This window comes from Rhinoderma darwinii, chromosome 3 (assembly GCF_050947455.1).
Source record: "Rhinoderma darwinii isolate aRhiDar2 chromosome 3, aRhiDar2.hap1, whole genome shotgun sequence".
Classification (NCBI taxonomy): domain Eukaryota; kingdom Metazoa; phylum Chordata; class Amphibia; order Anura; family Rhinodermatidae; genus Rhinoderma; species Rhinoderma darwinii.
The window spans coordinates 34728614-34748014 of NC_134689.1; the positions used below are offsets into that span (position 1 = coordinate 34728614).

The window sequence follows — 19401 nt, forward strand, 5'->3', positions numbered from 1 at the left end:
AAAAGTAATAAGACCAACCAGGGCTGGACTCCTTTTCTCACAGAGTCCCTTTGTCTGTCCCTAATCTATGTGCGTCCTTCGTTCTGGCATATCAAGGAAACGCAGGGCAGAAAATGTAATATTCTGCAACAAATATTTCTACCACTAGGTGGCTTCAGAGAATTGTACTGCACAATTCTAAATGTAAGTGTTTAGATCACATGATTATTGAAATATATATATATACACTACCGTTCAAAAGTTTAGGGTCACTTAGAAATTTCCTTATTTTTGAAAGAAAAGCACAGTTTTTTTCAATGAAGATAACATTAAATTAATCAGAAATACACTCTATACATTTTTAATGTGCTAAATGACTATTCTAGCTGCAAACGTCTGGTTTTTAATGCAATATCTACATAGGTGTATAGAGGCCCATTTCCAGCAACCATCACTCCAGTGTTCTAATGGTACATTGTGTTTGCTAACTGTGTTAGAAGGCTAATGGATGATTAGAAAACACTTGAAAACCCTTGTGCAATTATGTTAGCACCGCGGTAAACATTTTTTCTGTTTAGAGGAGCTATAAAACTGACCTTCCTTTGAGCTAGTTGAGAATCTGGAGCATTACATTTGTGGGTTCGATTAAACTCTCAAAATGGCTAGAAAAAGAGAGCTTTCATGTGAAACTCGACAGTCTATTCTTGTTCTTAGAAATGAAGGCTATTCCATGTGAGAAATTGCCAAGAAACTGAAGATTTCCTACAACGGTGTGTACTGCTCCCTTCAGAGGACAGCACACACAGGCTCTAACCAGAGTAGAAAGAGAAGTGGGAGGCCCCGCTGCACAACTGAGCAACAAGACCAGTACATTAGAGTCTCTAGTTTGAGAAATAGATGCCTCACAGGTCCTCAACTGGCAGCTTCATCAAATAGTACCCGCAAAATGCCAGTGTCAACATCTACAGTGAAGAGGCGACTCCGGGATGCTGGCCTTCAGGGCAGAGTGGCAAAGAAAAAGCCATATCTGAGACTGGCTAATAAAAGCAAAATATTAATATGGGCAAAAGCACACAGACATTGGACAGAGGAAGATTGGAAAAAAGTGTTATGGACAGACGAATCGAAGTTTGAGGTGTTTGGATCACACAGAAGAACATTTGTGAGACGCAGAACAACTGAAAAGATGCTGGAAGAGTGCCTGACGCCATCTGTCAAGCATGGTGGAGGTAATGTGATGGTCTGGGGTTGCTTTGGTGCTGGTAAAGTGGGAGATTTGTACAAGGTAAAAGGGATTTTGAATAAGGAAGTTTATCACCCCATTTTGCAGCGCCATGCCATACCCTGTGGACAGCGCTTGATTGGAGCCAATTTCATCCTACAACAGGACAATGACCCAAAGCACACCTCCAAATTATGCAAGAACTATTTAGGGAAGAAGCAGGCAGCTGGTATTCTATCTGTAATGGAGTGGCCAGCGCAGTCACCAGATCTCAACCCCATAGAGCTGTTGTGGGAGCAGCTTGACCGTATGGTACGCAAGAAGTGCCCATCAAGCCAATCCAACTTGTGGGAGGGGCTTCTGGAAGCATGGGGTGAAATTTCTCCCGATTACCTCAGCAAATTAACAGCTAGAATGCCAAAGGTCTGCAATGCTGTAATTGCTGCAAATGGAGCATTCTTTGACGAAAGCAAAGTTTGAAGGAGAAAATTATTATTTCAGATAAAAATCATTCTTTCTAACCTGGTCAATGTCTCGACTATATTTTCTAGTCATTTTGCAACTCATTTGATAAATATAAGTGTGAAAACACAAAATTGTCTGGGTGACCCCAAACATTTGAACGGTAGTGTGTGTAGATAGATAGATAGATAGATAGATAGATAGATAGATAGATAGATAGATAGATAGATAGATAGATAGATAGATACACAGTAGTGTTAAAAAAATAGCAGGCCGAACATGATTAACCTGATAAATCAATGTTTTCGATAGAAGTGATATTTCTACATAGCAAATAATTTACCTGTAAGTAGCAGAAAAAAAACAGAGCCAACAATTGGGACTTGCATGCCAAACATTCCGAGGAATTAAATCATTAAATAAAAGAACTTGTTCAAAATAATATCAGTGAGGAGTTAAATAGGTGAAGTCCTTCATTCTGTGGAATAACAGGTGTTAATTTTGGCCCTTTTTAAGGTCGGATGGTGGCAATTGTTGCACATGTTGTTTATAGTGCATTTCTTTCTGAAATACTGGGGAAAATGGGTAGCTCCAAAAAAAAAAAAAAATGGGTGTTGCAAAAATCATGATATGGGGATGTATCTTATACCATGGTGTTGAGACAAATTTTCACATACAGGTGATCATGGGTCAGTTTGAATATATTAAAATACTTGAGGAGATCATGTTGCCCTATGCCGAAGAAGAAATGCCCTTGAAATGGGTGTTTCAACACGACATTGACCCAAAACAGAGCAGTATGCGAACAACATCTTGGTTACAGACAAACAGGATTGAGGTAATGGAGTGGCAGCCCAATCCCCTGACCTCCATCCCATAGAGAACTTGTGGGGTGACATAAAAAATGCAGTTTATGAGGCAAAACCGAAAAATACAGAACTGTGGAACGTCGTCCAATCTTCCTGGACTGGAATACCTGCTCAGAGGGGCCAGAAGTTGGTCGACTCCATGCAACACCGATGTCAAGCAGTTCTCAGAAACCATCGTTCTGCCACGAAATATGAGTTCAGTAAAGTGCAATCTCAAACGTTTTTTTCAGTTTAAAAACTCATAAATGTAATAAAGAAAAATGCCGGAACTGCTATGTTTTTGAACAACCTAATATTCCCTGTTCTTTACTTTCTGTAAAGAATTAACACAAACTGGATAAATGTTATTGTTTTGATTTGGAATTGAATGTGCAGTATTTCCAGTGCATTTAGGCAAATAAAGTTGTTATAATGATTTTGCACTTTCTTTGCTTTTCTAAACTCATGAAATTGTTATTAACAGAATTGCAGGAACTGAAAATACAGAATTGTATCCATGGGAAATCTGACACTTCCAATGTTCTGTTGTCTACACATGGAAACACTCCGTACTACATATTATCACATAGTTACATAATAATAGATGGATAGGCAGTGGCTGACCTGCATCTTGACGGTTTCCTTGTTAACAACAGGGCATTTTTTTTCACACCGTACAGATTGGAAATAAAACTCTAATATACGTGAAAACCGCTAATAGTAAAAGTACACAGGAGATGACCGTTTTGCCCCAGCTCTCCATTTTCCACGTCGTATTATGTTTCTTCTCTCTTGATCCCTCGTAGTCCAGTGTGGTAATATTTCGTTGCTCTATTTCTGCAGGAACTACCTTCTCCAGCTCCCCCTCCCTTCTTACCTCCCATGCTTTCACCATCATCCAGCCAAAGACTCTCCGCTAACGACACAGGTATTTTATTAGCTTAGAACATTTAACTTCTAATTGGTAGCAGTAGAAAAGGGCAGCACAGGAATATGGAGGGAAATGTATTACCAGGCTGTCATTGTTATGGGGCACTCGGCTGGCTCTTTTATGGGGTACCATGAAGGGTAGGGACATTGTGGCTGGAAATGTGATGGGAGCACTGGGCTGCTGTTATGGGAGCTCCATAGCGGTTTTGTATAATGGGGCATTGTGGCCAGTACAGCCAAGAGCGCACTATGGCATATACATGTGGACACTGACCGGCTCTGTAATGGGGGCACTATGGTTGGAACTGTGGCTTGCTTTGTTATGGCTGCACCGTGGCTAGCTCTTTTATAAGGATGTTATTGCTGGCACTGTTGCATCAATGTCTGCAGCATGTGTGCAATGCTCTGCATATACCTCTATTTCATTCCTATGTACAAAAAAGTATGTGGTATGCACCCAGCCCCTTCCACCTAAGTAACTGTCACCATATGACTCTGCCACCATCATACCACCTTCTATTGCACTTCAAGTGCCGGTGCACCTAAATAAAGGGATCTAATGGCACCATTGACTGACGGGGCTCTACTCAAGTGCCGCACAGCCTCGTATGATAGACATCACCTGAGCTCCGGCTTGAGGGCCTATACAATGGCTGCTCTCCACCTGCTGTTTTTAGCTTTTCACGGCCTATTCTAGAAGTGGTAAATACACGACGCACAGATCGAATAGGTTACAGTGTAAGGATTTTCACTCATAACCGTCTGATCTTAGCTTTGGGGGGTACTTAGTTATAAATCTCTGCCTTCCCTGAGAAGCTGTAAGACAGATCCCTCGATAGTTCTCTGGGATGTTAGACTTTGCCAAGAATACACTGTATATAGCGTCTTACTGCAGAGTTAAGAAATCAATGTCATTTTATCTGTTTGCTTTTCAGACTCCAGACAGAACGGTTCAGGGAGCGCTCAGAGCTCTCCGGACTTTGCAGCCACACGCTTGAGACCAGTAAGTGTCTTTATAAACGGATAAAGAAAGAGAATATTTTTCCAAAACTCCTCTGCTCGGTCTCCCCCTCCCATCTATCCATCTATCTGTTCAGCCAATGTGACCACTATCTGCTAGTGTGACCAATAGGTAGACGTGAACCCATAAGTGTCCCTAGAAACAATGGGGTTTCACGTCTTATACGCCAGTCTTAATAGAACGAAAATTTGGAGTAAAATGCAAAATATTTATTAAGAGGCAAAAGCTTTTTATAAATGTGTTGCAACTCTTGGCATGGGCGTGCGGCATAATTGTGGTGCAACCACCGTGGCCCTTCACCATCTATTCCCCCCACATCGGCCATAAAAAAAAAACATACTCATCTCATCGCTTTTTTTTAATTTTTTTTTATTTCTACCATAAAGTGAAGTAAAGGTTGACAAATTACCCCCAATGTCTTCATGTTAACTAGCTGGATGTATTTTACAACATAAGGGACCTTTATGTGTTAGAACAGTTTCAGAGAAAGAGCGTCGTTCTTTCCCAGAGTAACTGGGGAAGATTTTTAAAAAGTCGCATACTGGCCATGGAGCAGCTTTTTATGCCGCGTTTTAAACAAAGGTTTATAAAAATCATGAGTGGGCACCAGTTTCATACATTTCACAGAACTGCTTCTTTTAAGAAAAACACATTGTTGATTGTGGCAAAATATTGCAGCAATTTCTCCAATGTAGTGCCAGTGCGGCTCCCTGTTGCTCAGTCTGAACATACCCTTATGCACCTACCCCACTGCTACAGCCGAAAAAAAATGCATGAGTTTTTACTACTGTTTTTCTTAAAGAGGCAGTTGTAAGAAATGCTCCCAGAGCTGCAGTTCATTGAAAGACTATTGAAATCTTCGGGAAATTGCTCCGCTTTGGTGCTCTGTCTTTATAGGGGGCAGAACTACTACAGCGAATATATGTATGTCATTTTTTATGCTGATTTCTGGGCGGGCAGGGGCACTTTCCTACACTGACCTCACACGTCCCTTTTTATCATAGCCGAGTATAAATCACACCCCAATACAATCTAATGCTGCCACCACTTTGTTTCTATAGATTTATAGATTTAACAAACTTATTCTCTATAGTCCTTGTCAATGCTGCTGCATGTAGCTTTAGGTTTAGATGTGGTGTCAGAGGCACAAGTTCAAGGCCGTGCTGTTTACCCTCAAAATCGTGCAGCGATTACTGAATACACACTTTATGGCCGCACTATTATGGCCGCACGGAGTTGCCGGTAAACAGGCGTTTTATACCCTCATCAACGCGCAGCCATTAACTAGCAACTTGACAGCCGCACCGAACAAAGTACCAGCGCGGCCGTGTCAATGCCGATCCATAGGACTTGCCCGAATACTGATATAATCAAAGTTTATCGACTTTGATTTTAAAAGTTTTAGGCTGTGTTACGCAATTAGGCAGACATGTCCCTCCTGTGAGAGCCGTTTTGGTGGCCATATTGGTTGTCACTCCACTTTTTCAGAAACAGCCACATTTAATTAAAATATATATTTTTTAAAGATATAGATACATTTAAAGGGGAAATGCTCTTTAATTTACATTTCATAAAATATTTTTCACTTTGCAGATGCGGGCGGCGCCTCCACCCCCCAAAAAAGGAACGGAGAGTGCTTCATCAGATCACTGACCTGCATGTTTTATTAACCCCTGCTGGACAATCACACTTCTCATTCAGAAGATGCTGGTGTGATGCAGTTATGTGGAACTATTCACCTTTTTAAGACTCTCAAAACCGGAGCAAACCTTATCTAGATTACCAAAGAGACTGACATTTCCTTAGTAGACAGTATTCCACAAGATATGCTCCTATGTGGTATTTAATGGATTGCTGTAATGAACTTCCTTTTTAATATGCAATCTTTGCACTTTTATTATATTGTATGGTATTGTATTACATGCATTAATATAATATATATTGTGTAAAGACAAAAATCTAGCAAAATAAAGCTGCTTCATGGGACAGCAATAATCTGTGTATGAGCTGCCAGTCATTTCATGTATTAATGGAGAGTTGAGTAACTTTGTAAATACATTACAGTACTTATCTTGCACTTATTCTAAGTTACAGCCTGTATTTATACTCCAGAGCTGCATTCACAAGTCTGCAGACTTCAGAGCTGAAATCTCCCAACATTCCTCACTGGCTCAGTGTCTGTACAGAGCTTGTTCTGGTGATTTGGATTCTGGTAAGTGACATATTTTCACCAGACACGGAGGAAAAACCTGCTCTCTCACTGTATTACAGCTCCGATAACATGTCCGGGATGTGTCTTGACGGTTTCCAGTAGCAACCTGCAGAACTGTGACTGTTGCTCTAGGCTACAATACCAGTCCATCATAAGTATTTGCAATGTACTGTAAAATTCTGCCATTCTGGAATTAATAGGACATGAAAGTTTCTGGATTATCACATTTTTTTGCTAGAGAAAAATATATAAAACTCACTCACATCCCAAAAGAAAATATTAGCACAAAATCAGAAAATGTCCTTATTGATCACCTCTATTCTTGTCAAATTACGCATTATATATTCTACTTCTGTGCTGGATTATCGGACTCTCTGAATTATCGAATTAAAGAAATTTCGCTGTATTTATAAAATGACTTAATTGTGTAATGTAGCTTATATATAAATTGTAAAATAGAGTTCAAGCGGAAATAAGCTTTTATTTTTATTTTTTTGCAGATTAAAGTGTGGTTAAAATAAATGCAATACCTTCTTTGGGGTTCAGGAGGTTTTTAAAGGAAATTTGTCTATAACCAATCACTGTTTTAGACTTGTTTTTTTATGCTGCATAATAGCAGAATATTATACGTTGGTCTGTAGTCCCATAAATGTGTAATAACTCATGTAACTCCTTGTTTGGTCACGTTTTTATTATTCCCATTGTAAGAAGAAAATCCATTGACGTGATCCATACATTGTATTTTACATTGGTCTGCAAAACAAGTGTTGTCTCCCCTTCAAAGTGTTGTCCCAGAATCGACAAATACCACCTATCCACAGTATAGGTGACTAATAGTCTGATCGTTGGGACCCCCACTCATCACGAGAACAGGGGTCCCAACACCGTTTTTCCTCAATTCACGCTCCGCAGTGAGGAGGAGCTTGAATAAATGACTTAGTGAATGCCCTTAAAATACAATTTTTCTTTTAACTAAATGGGTTCAAAATTATGTTCTGATTTATTTCTTAATATATTTTATAGGCATCTGTAGGTCCGATACAGCGCTCCAAATTTCCTGCGTATATATAGATTTACAGAGGACCTGTCACCTCTTTTGACATGTCTGTTTTAGTACATATTTGTATTTCGCGTAAAATAACAATTCTGGGGCATTTTTTCTTAGAACTCTGTTTGGAAATTCCTCTTAGAAATTTCTGAATTAATGACAACTGGGTGTTACCAGTTGGGGTGCTGACATTGTCCAATCCGTGCTGACAGTGCCAGACTGTGTAAGGGCATAACCCTTTGACAAGGGAAATGGTGACACCCAGTTATGAATTTATTCCTAAATTTGTAGGAGGAATAACAGAGGAATGGCACTACGCAGAGTTCTAATACCATATGTTCCAGAATTGTTAATTTATAGGAAATATAAGTATTTGCTAAAAATCTATGTCGAGAGAGGTGGCAGGTCCTCTTTAAAAGATAACATGCTGGTTGCCTGTAGCCACCACTAGAGGGAGCTTACTACATACTGTACTGTTATATGTTAAACTCTATAATATCACAGTATGTAGGAAGCTCCCCCTAGTGGTCGCTGCAGGTAGCCAGCATCTGTCTATGCAGGAAATTTGGAGCGCTCTTTTAACAGCAAAAGCGACTTTTTTTTTATTTTATCAAAATGTATTAAAAGATGTATCATTACAGAGTATTGGATCGAAAAAAGACATGATGTTAAATTATGGAGATTCATTTAGAGTCCGTTCACTGTACATCGTACATAGTGGTTAGGCGTATTGTGTGGGCTGAAAGAATGTTTACATGAATCAGTAGCAGAATAATAATTCTCGTACCTTATGGTTGGATAGGGTCATAATATCTTACAAGAAGTCACACCGCATTTCTCTTCATGTTGGTCTGGTCTGCAGGGAGGCTGCATCCTCCGTAATATGTGCTCATCCGCTACCTGTCAACCTTAAAAATATCTCTGCAAGAAATCCCCTTACAAGAGGATGATCCTCCACCTAGTGTTGGGGAGTTTATTAACCTTTCTAAGCCAGTTTTTTTGGTGCAGAAAAGTCGCAAAAGGGCTTTTTCACACAAAATGGATGTGGTTTACCAAAGTGGCCAAAATGCATTATAATTCACGCTAGAAAATATAAAGTGTAGGGCAAATCTAAGCCAGATTTCACTCTATGGGGCATAGCAAAGTAAAAAATATGTTTGCTCATCTCATCGCTTCACTCTGGGTCTCCTCAGCAAGCAACATCAGGATGTTGTGTGTGACATAAGGTGGTGAGGGGACCCAGAGGAGAAAAGCGAAGAGGAACGCTGAGATGAGCATCATTTTTTTTTTCTTATTTTATGTCCGATAGGGGGCAGGAATGGTTGGCGCATGGCCGCGGTTGTTACACCACAAATGTGGCACTCGGCAAGCAGAAAGATGCAACAAATGATTGGTTGTGCACCTCTTAATAAATCCATCGCATCTTACTCCAGTGGAGCGGAAAGCGGGGACTGGCGTATAAAACGCCAGTCTTCGTAAATCTTCCCAAATATGTTTAAAGGGGTAGAACTGGAAAGCAGCAGCATAAACGTAGCCAAAGAGTTCTTTCTGGACATTCTTATCAGTCCTGGGACAATCTCTAGACTAAAGTAGTCCTGTGTTAGATGTCATGTGATCTGTGATTTGCTGACCCTTTAAATGCTGGCTTGTTCCAAAATAATAAGCTGTTTACAATGCTATTTGCTACCAAAATGTTACTGTTTAATGCTTTGTTGCACTTAAAATAATTTTACATACAAAAATATTTATTTCTAAATAAAGTTCTGGTTTCAAACTACGACACTTTTCTATTGTTTTATTCCATCTGGCGTTCTACTAGATGACTGACATTTCAGAATTGTTAGACTAGCAAACATAGCTGCTTTACCCCAACTATGAGCTCATTCACATGTAGCATTATAATCAGGTTGTTGTTGCTTTAGACAACCCCTTTTAATATGCCTCATCGATGTTCTAGAGGTGGGGCCCCAATTCAGGACCACTCGATCGTAGCCAGAGAGGAGAATCGCTAAAATTCATAGTTTCAATTATTTCAATGGGCAGTGTGTAATGATGGTCCCATGCAGTCCGCTTATCGTCAAAGGACATTTCATGTGAAAAAGGGTTGTCCAAAGTAGACTGCAACTTTAAGGAAGCAGTTCTAGGAAATGCTCCTAGAAATGTTTCTATGGATTCTAAAATTTTTTGAATGCCCTGGTATTCTACATTGAGCTAGCAATGAACAAAATAATATGTGAGAATGAACCCTTAACCACTGAGCCACCCAACAAAATGATGTTGATGAAATGCAAAGATGATGAGAATCAAGTTTCAGTGGTTCCTAGATTGAATTGTTTTTCGTAATGGTTATGAGCTGCAAGTTTTTGCAGTTCTATCAAACATTCATCATGGCCTAGTTTTGTATTTTGTGAGTAGAACATAAAATAATTTGTTACATGACCTAAATGCGCAAAAAATGAAACACTCCAGACAAAACTGATACTGTGTCATGACTAGAACAGGCCTGAGGGTGGTGCATGACTAATCTTTCAATCCTGAGTCCTGCACTCTGCATTACACAGGGTATCAGTTTTAGCTAGAGTGTTCCGTTAAAGGCGTTATGTGGGGACCACAAATTGTTAGCAGTATACTCACTGCAGTATGAGAGTACACTTGCTAATATACATTCTGGTCCCCAATCGCGCGGATTCTGAGATTTTCACAGATTTTTATAAAACTGCCGGGGGATTGGAAGTCTAGTTGCACAGTATTCTTTGATGACCATACAACTCTTCGTCATGTAACCGATGCTGCTGTACTCCGTGTACTCGTTATACTACTTATCCGATTTGTACATAGAGTACAGCGGGATCGGTCACATGACAGAGTCGCATCGTCATCAAAGATGGCTGCACAACTAGACTACCGGCAGCACTGTAAAAATCTCAGAATCAGCGCGACGGGGGACGGAATTTGTATCTGCAGTGTACCCCCATACTGCAATAAGTACACTGCTAATAATTTTTGATCCCAGCAAAGAGGACCCATCACCTCTTCTGACCTGTCTGTTTTAGTAAACCTATTTTCCCAATGAAATAACAATTCTGGAGCATCTTTTCTTAGAACTCTACGTTGTGCTATTCCTCTTATTTCTCCTAAAAACTTATGAATGAATTGACAACTTGGAGCTAACAGTTGGTGGTGTGTCCTTACACAAAACGACACTGTTCAATCAGTGCTGACAGAGTGTGACTGTGTAGGGACATGCCCCTTTGACAAGGGAAATGGTAACACCCAGTTGTCAATTTATTCCTAAATTTCTAGGAGGAATAACAGAGGAATGTCACAACACAGAGTTCAAGTTAGCAAATCCAACAATAAAGCAATCGAACACATTTTGAATCTAACTTGTGTCTTAAAGGCTTTGTACACCTTTTGAACTTGAATTACTGTGAGGCCTTTTCCCTGCCATCCTTCACACTGTGCAGAAATATGCCTGACAGAATTTATGACTAGCCATCACAGAGGATGGAGCGGAGGCCATGAGTGGGGGACAGAAATTCTCAATGTTAAGGACATTCCAAAGATTTTTTATTTTCGTTCTACTTTTAACAGATATTTGTTGCTTTTTGAAAAACATCTGGATCTTGGACGTCTCCTTAAAGTGTATATAAACTAATAATTAATGCACAGGAACAGAATATATAAGCAAACATTGATAGTTCCCCAGTACGCTGGGAATATCCTTATCCTATCATTATAGATTTTATTCTTAGTCACTTGAAATGCTTGTTTGTAGAAAAAAAGTTGATGGATCCAGCGCTGTGATAATTAAAAAGAAGCTTTTTCTAAGTTTTAATTTTCTTCATTAAAATTGGATCGATAGCATATTAGTGATAATGTCCTGCAATGCTGGGAATGTGAATGGAGGTAAATAGCCTACGCGTTTCGAACGCTGTCTGCGCTCTTATTCATGGCTTGAAGTCACTTGAAATGCACTTAAACTAAAACGTACTCCTCACCTCCAGTTCGTAGATGTTACAATACTGTAGGTATCATCCTGCTTCTTTCTTACTCTCAAACTCCAGGAAGTCACATGCCGCCAAACTGCCAGTCTTCTAAAACTAGCGTCTCACTGTGTTAATCTTGTTTATTTGAAGTGAATGTTCTTTCCTTTAAACACCATTGGTTTTGTTTGTTTTTTTAAGCTAAATCGGTCCAAAATTCTAGGCTGACTAATTTATTAATATAACTTTTTATTGATCATAGCACCATTTTTCTGATACAGAGCTCTAAATACCCTGGATAGTCAGAGTTAAAGTAGACCTCCAGTGGTAACACAACTTTCCATGTCTGCATTCCCAACCTGACTGTATACCACACTCTACACTTTTATGTATATTGTACTTACTTTTAGAACTGCTGCCTTGTCTGTGCTTTAAAAAACAAAAACCTCCATCTTGATTCTTGGGTTTCCCCAGCTTTCTCTTCCTCTCTGCTCTGCTATCAATCCCATGAGGCTTCAGCACAGGATCACATGACCAGCTAAAGACCATACAATTTCTGCATGCTGGGGAGACACTATGATTATCATTCTCTCTATATTCTCCAGGAACCTGTCTAAGTATTAGTGGTATCTGATGATAGACGTTTCTGTCCCCCTTGTGCAGAACCAGTGTGGTACAGGAACAATCAGTACTAGATGAATAATTTCAGAACTTTTTTCCTCCTTTTGTGACCATAATCTGTACAATTCCATTGAAAAACAAACTGAAATCATTTAGAGGGGAAAAATAACAAAACTACAAATAACGTGGTTGCGTGAGTGTGAACACCCTCTTATAATTGGGGATGTGGTTGTGTTCAGAATTGGCCAATCACATTTAAACTCATGTTAAATAGTAGTTAGTATGCAGCTGCCATAATTTAAAGTGATTCTGAGTAACCCCACATAAAGTTCAGTTGTTCTATTTGGATTTTCCTGACATTTTCTTTGTTACATGTGACCGCAAAAGCCGTGGTCTGTAAATAGCTTACAACACCTCAAAGGGATCTGAGTGTTGAAAGGCATCAGTCAGGAGAAGGGTGCCCAAGCGTTTCGAAGGCATTAGATATACCATCGAACACCGTGAAGACGGTCATCAAGAAGTGGATTACATTTGGTACAACAGTGACATTACCAAGAACTGGACGTCCCTCAAAAATTTGATGAAAAGACCAGATGAAAATTGGTCCGGGAGGCTACCAAGAGGAATACAGCAACATTAAAGGAGCTGCAGGACTTTCTGGCAGGCACTGGTTGTGTAGTGCATGTGACAACAATCTCCCGTATTCTTTATATGTCTGGGCTGTGGCGTAGGGTGGAAAGACGGAAGCCTTTTCTAACAAAGAAAAACAACCAAGCCCGGCTATGTTTTGCAAAGACCTACATCAAGTCTGCCAAAAGCATGTGGGAAAACGTGTTATGGTCTGATGAGACCAAGGTTGAACTTTTTGGCCATAATTCCAAAAGGTCTGTTTGGTGCAAAGCTAACACTGCACATCACCAAAAGAACACCATACCCACAGTAAAGCATTGGTGGAGGAAGCATTATGCTTTGGGGCTGTTTTTCTGCAGCTGGAACTGGGGCTTTAGTCAAGGTGAAGGGAATTATGAACAGTTCCAAATATCAGTCAATATTGGCACAAAACCTGCAGCCTAAATAGCTGAACGACAACGACCCAAAACATACCTCCAAATCAACAAAAGAATGGCTTCAGCAGAAGAAGATCAAAGATTTGGAATGGCCCAGCCAGAGCCCAGAGCTGAATCCCATTGAAAATCTGTGGGGTGACCTGAAGAGGACTACAAAGGAGTAGCCCTCGCAGTCTGACAGATTTTGATCAGTTAACTCTTTCAGCACCCTGGACAGTGACTGACGTCGACTAGCCTCATCTCTATAATGGCGGCTGCGCGAAAATCACGCAGCCGCGCATCATACACTGATGATACACAGAGCTGTCAAGTGCCTTTTGCGCACGCAAAACGCTGCGTTTTTTTGCGTGCGCAAAACGCACACGCTCGTGTAAATGAGGCCTAAGGGTGTGCATATTTATGCAACCACATTATTTTTGTTCTTTATTTTTCCACCCTAAAAATTTGTTTGTTTTTCAATACAATTGTACAGGTTATGGGTCACATTAAAGGCGGAAAAAGTTCTGTAATTATTCATCTTGGACTGATTTTGTAACATGACAAAAACCTGACATTTTAACAGGAGTGTGTAGACTTTGTATATCCACTGTAGATCTCCTTGGACATAAGTAGAGAAAGCGTCACCAAGCCTGATTCACAATGCTGCTAAGCAACAATCCCAGTCTGATATATAGAGATAGAAGCAGCAAGAAAATAAAAGGTGAGAGACTGACACATGGAATACCATAATAGTACACATGGGAATGTTTAGTTTTGCCCAGTGTCCCTTTAAATGGAAAAATTCTGGCTACTCGCAGCCACCACTAGATGGCGCTTAGGAGCTTGCTCCAAACAGCTTATATGTTGGACTCCATAATAAAACAGGAAGCAAAAGCTCCTAAACTGCCCCTAGAGGTGGCTAATCGCAGCCAGAATTGTGTCATTTAACTATTTTAAGGAGGCAGATTTGGAACTCTTTATTAGGAAAACTGGGGCTCTGACCCCTGTAAAGATATATTTAAAAAAAAAATGAATGTTAAACCTAAAAATGTCATACAGTTAAAAGATGGGCATTAACTTAAAAAACATGATTTTTCTGTACTCACTAGGGAAAATGTTATCTATTTCCTCTATCACAATAGAAAACAATTCTGGTTTGTTCCAGCTGCAATGCAGCTTTGAATCCCCTCGAGCGTGCTGGATTGTGTGTTTTAGCATCCATCCAAAAATGCACATTTCATGAGGACAATATAAGTCAATGGCGTGTATGACAGCCAAGGAGACTGAACATGGAAGGCAGTGGGAGTCCATTGCCTGGAAAAATGTGCCCCTGTTATGAACTCGATCTCTTGGTGTTAAGGCCCCAGTATGGTTGACATCTGTTTCTTATAAAATTTAGACATTCATAAGCCACCGCCCACCAAAGAAAAATGAGGCCATGCTAAAACAAATAGTCTCTACATATCATAACCCCACGTTGTCACTGCGATATGAGTAGATTTGTATGAGACAAGAAATTGGAATTATTTCTGGCAGCCATGACAACCAGTCTGTGCTTGTTATTAGCAGTCCTAGCCCCTTACATATGGCTGCATGGATTGAGGCACATTGATCAATAGTACAGATTAATTTACATAAAGGGGTTTTCCAGCCAGTAAAAATTGATGGCCTATCCTCAGTATAGGCCATCAATAACTGAGGAATCAGGGTCCGACTCCCGGGACCCCCCGCCAATCCACCGTTTTGAAGGGGCCATAGCGCTCGTACGAGCGCTGCTTCCCCTTAATTTCGTCTTGCTCACTGTGAATCTTTGACACGCATTTAGAGGCGATTCACAGGTATTGCAGCCATTTCTACCATTGAAGTGAATGAGAGAAAAGGCTGTGAATCACCGCTAAATGCATGTTGAAGATTCACAGTGAACCACAAGAAATTAGGGGGAAACAGCGCTCGTACGAGCGTTGCGGCCCCTTGAAACCGGCTGATGGGCAGGGGTCACGGGAGTTGGACCCTGAACCATCAGCTATTGATGGCCTATCCTGAGGAAAGGCTATCAATTTTTATTGGATGGAAAATCCCTTTAAGCATGTCTGTGCACAGTCAGAGGGTTGGGGGGATTGTTTTATTGTGATTGCGATTGACCAGGAGATTTGAGAGAATGGGGTAGGATGGCTCTCTGGAGGACCAGGTGACATATAATGCAGCCCTATGAGAGCTAAAATGGCTGACACTGGTACCAGCTTCTTCATGTCTCATATAACGATCACTTCTTATTGTGATGTACTGAATGAATGAACATGACAAGTTTTTTGGGTAAACATTTTTATCAATGCATAATCAACAATCCAAAATTTTCATGCATTTCACCCACCTACTGCGCACTATTTAAAAAATAAGAATGCTACACACTTGCTGGGATTTGTATTTACTGACAAAATGAATTGACATCATATTGCTATTGCATTAAATTTGTCACAGCATAAAATATTTATACAAGACAAAGGAAGAATATTTTAACATTTGTTTAAAATCATAGTTTGTATATTTTTGGCTCAAGCCAGAAGTACAAAAAGCTGAAATTGGCATAGTGCAGGCACTCGACTTTATAATAGGCACACAACAGCATATAAATTGTAGCTGGGAAAAACACAAAAGCCCCACACTTTTGTGATATAAAAGAATATAATATAAATATGTGGAAGAAACTATTTGAAATCTGGCTTAAGGTGAGTGTCCACCTTTGAACATAATTTTGTTTTTTAAATCTAAATAGAGCCAAAATTATGTGCTGATTAATTTCCTAATATATATTTATAGTGATTGAAGCTCCATTTTTGGGATAAACAGCTCTATAAATCCCTGTTAAGACGTAGAGGTAAATGACAAAATTCTTTCTGACTTTAGCCACCACTAGAGGGAGCTTACTGTATACGGTTTATACATTGAACTTACTATTAATTCAATATTAAGTAAGCTCTTACATCCCCCCTAGTGGAGGCTGCAGGCATCCAGAATGTTATAATTTAGCTTTATGTCTATGCTGTGGATTTGGACCCCTATAATGATGTATATTATGGTGAGAGGGAGCTGCAATTTCAGTGCTCTAATGATTTTGCATAACTTTCATTGTGGTATCCATCTATTGTTTTTAATGTGATCCCTGCAGGTTCTAATGCAGAAGATCACACTTGATGTGGCTATCAGCTTTAGCAATAAGAAGGGGGGGGATTCAGGACGGCCCCTAATTCCCTAAACATACCCTAATGATGCCTGATTGTGCTAAATTAAATCTGTCAACTCTATGGACAGAAATCCGAGGTAGGGCAGAAGGGTGGATTAGACTGGACTTAAATTACCCTGTGATGTATTATTTGGCAGTGCATACAATAGAGGAGCAACATATCATATACAAAGCACATTTATCAAGAACAACCTGCGGGTGTTTGGCTTTATAACACGAAAAACTGTGCCACTTAGGTAACATTTAGGAGAACTGGTAGCCAGACAAATATCCTATATTACAAATAGGTATTGATCCAAACCTGGTCCTCAATCCCAGGTAGGACAGCTCCTACCTAAAAATACTGATCACTTGATGGGATCTTCCTGCAGTCCCCAGGACTCGCTGTCAGCTGCACTAAAACCACAATAGCAAAGCCTGTTGGCATGAGTGGGCAACCGTTAAAATAAATGAATGTCCACGCCCTCCGTTGATTTCAGAGATTGCTGAGCGCTACACTGGATGCGGCTCGTGATTATTACATGGACCAGAGTGGCGCTGTTTTTGGAAAAATAGTAGACCCTTTTTCCTAATCGTGAACAAATGGCAACTAAACTAGCCCCTAGAATCACTGGAAAGAATGTGGTCTAAGATATAGCATCCAGTGAAGCATTCAAACATTTATTTAATGCAGTGTTTAAAAAAGTGGGTATGATATCCATGGGATATGCCATAAATGTGTGTCCAAGCTCTAGGACTTGCATCTATCTCCAGAAGGGGGCCACCCAACCTCCAGCCTGCCTCTAGCTGGAGAATCAATGGAGAGATGGCTGCGCATGTGGGGGTAAGGGGGAGGAGAAGGGGGTGATAAAATAAATGCCCCCTAGAAAAAAAATAAAGGAATATAAAGACCTTTTGTCTTCTATTTTTCTTTCTTTCCTACTCCTTGATTGGGAATTTTAAAAGACTATAGGAAAATAAATTTATAATGTTGCTAGCATTTTGTGGTTTTTTTTTTCACTTAAGTGGCCTGTATCCTGGAATAAAATACAAAATTAATACAACATAAATGAATATAAATCTAATGAATTTAAAAAAGTGAATTAAAAAGAAAAAAAACGAATTAGTAATACTTAAAGGGAACCTGTCACCAGCATTTCACCTATTGATCGCTACTCCACCCTCGCTGGCCGCTACTGTCAAAAGTTAATTGCCGTTATCCCCTTTCCTAAACTCTTCCTCCGACCGTAAATAACGGTCTGCAAAAATTTTGCGCCTTTTATGCTAATAATCTTATGCCCGCCCACCACTGAAAACTGGCCTGCCCTGAATGCCAAAATCTCGTCTAAGATAGTGCGGATGCACCCGTCATGTATGGTCCAACACCCTTCCCTGCTCCGTCCAGGCCTCAAATCTAGTTACCGCATATGCGCCGCTATGGTGTCCTGTTGACCAGATGAGGACATCGATGCACAAGCGCGGGATTTCGTGTGTGCTGGGGGAGGCGGGGTTAATTCGGAAAGGCTTGAGGAATGAAGATATCACTCTTTTCAAACGAAAATAGGACTTATGCTCATTAGAATATGGCGCAGGAACACAAAATGGAATACTAAAGGTACAGAGCTACTTAGAAGATAATTATAGGTTACATAAAAATGATTTTTCACTCCCTTCCACCAGGTATTGCAGGTTTAATAGGTGAAATGCTGTTGAAAGGTTCTTTTTAATACTTATTATTAGTAATACATAAAAAAAAGTTATGTAGGGTATGATATAAACATAGAGTAAATTAGACCTGCTGTTGCAATTTCTGATTTTATAAGCTATTAATGCTAATCCAATGTCACATTTAGCTGCATGGCATGAACGGGAGATATACTTCACTTACCCCATGTGATAAATAGTTAAATAAGGTGCTGATATGACAAAGGATGATTTAAAGGGGATGTCTGGTTTAGAAAACCCTTCTTCAAATACCCCATTAGTAAGTTCTGAGTTAATAGAGGTAGGCCTCGTGTTCAGGACCTTCATCTATTAGCCAAATCAGGGAGCGACTACAAACAACAGCTCTTTGTGGAGGACCTGACATGTCCATGCTTTACACAGACAGCCCATTGATCTCGATAACAACTGTATAATGCTTATTTTCTCCAGTGGGGGTGCTGCAGGGAAAATGAACACTTGATGCAAGGTTCCCCTACACATTACAGCTTATCGCAGGGGTACACTCTGTAATCTTCTAATTGTCAGGGGACCTTTCTAAGACAAAGGGACTATTGAAAGCGGATAACCTCTTCAAAGTGAATGCACAGGTCGTTCATCATGAGATCATGAATACCTCTCCACATTCTCATCTCACTTACTTCCTGGTCTAGTGCTATGATTCATACGCTGAGAACCAATTAATATATTTTGGAAGTAAAAGACTGAGAACCCTAGTAAAAGACTGTTGTAGTTAGAATACTAGTGACACAGACTTTTAGCTATAGTATAAGTAACAACAGTGGACTACATAGCAAGATATACAATCGGGGTATACAACCACAAAAAATGGTGATCACTCCCCTTTAAAAAAAAAAAAAATACAAAGCTGTACGGCTTTATATGTGCATTTGTATTTTTTCCCTTTGCAGATTGGAAAAAAAAAATGTACTTGTGTTTAGTCACGTTAACCTCTGCAGCGTTCCGACCGCCTGTAAAGTTCTCCACCTTTTTCTTTATTTAATGCTCAAGTAGACGCACAAGGTCTTGTCTCTTCTCTGTCATCTAACGTGCCAGTCGCCTCAGGTATTAGGTGAAAAATTGC

The 19401-nt window shown here is 40.0% G+C and overlaps 2 protein-coding genes across 4 annotated transcripts in view; one reads left to right on the forward strand and one right to left on the reverse strand.

Annotated features, from left to right (window-relative positions):
• Window positions 1-9499, forward strand: part of FCHSD1 (FCH and double SH3 domains 1) — a 113826-nt gene extending 104327 nt beyond the window's left edge. Inside the window, exons 18-20 of the mRNA XM_075856213.1 lie at window positions 3355-3439; window positions 4377-4444; window positions 6056-9499. Coding sequence (XP_075712328.1) covers window positions 3355-3439; window positions 4377-4444; window positions 6056-6115 — 213 coding nt within the window. The 3' untranslated portion in view covers window positions 6116-9499. The remainder of the gene's footprint in view (window positions 1-3354; window positions 3440-4376; window positions 4445-6055) is intronic.
• Window positions 9500-15781: 6282 nt separating this feature from the next.
• The window catches only part of RELL2 (RELT like 2), an 80058-nt gene continuing 76438 nt past the window's right edge, over window positions 15782-19401 (reverse strand). For all 3 annotated transcript variants that reach the window (XM_075856216.1, XM_075856214.1, XM_075856215.1), the window contains exon 8: window positions 15782-19400. The gene's annotated coding sequence lies outside the window, so the exon portion shown is untranslated. The remainder of the gene's footprint in view (window position 19401) is intronic.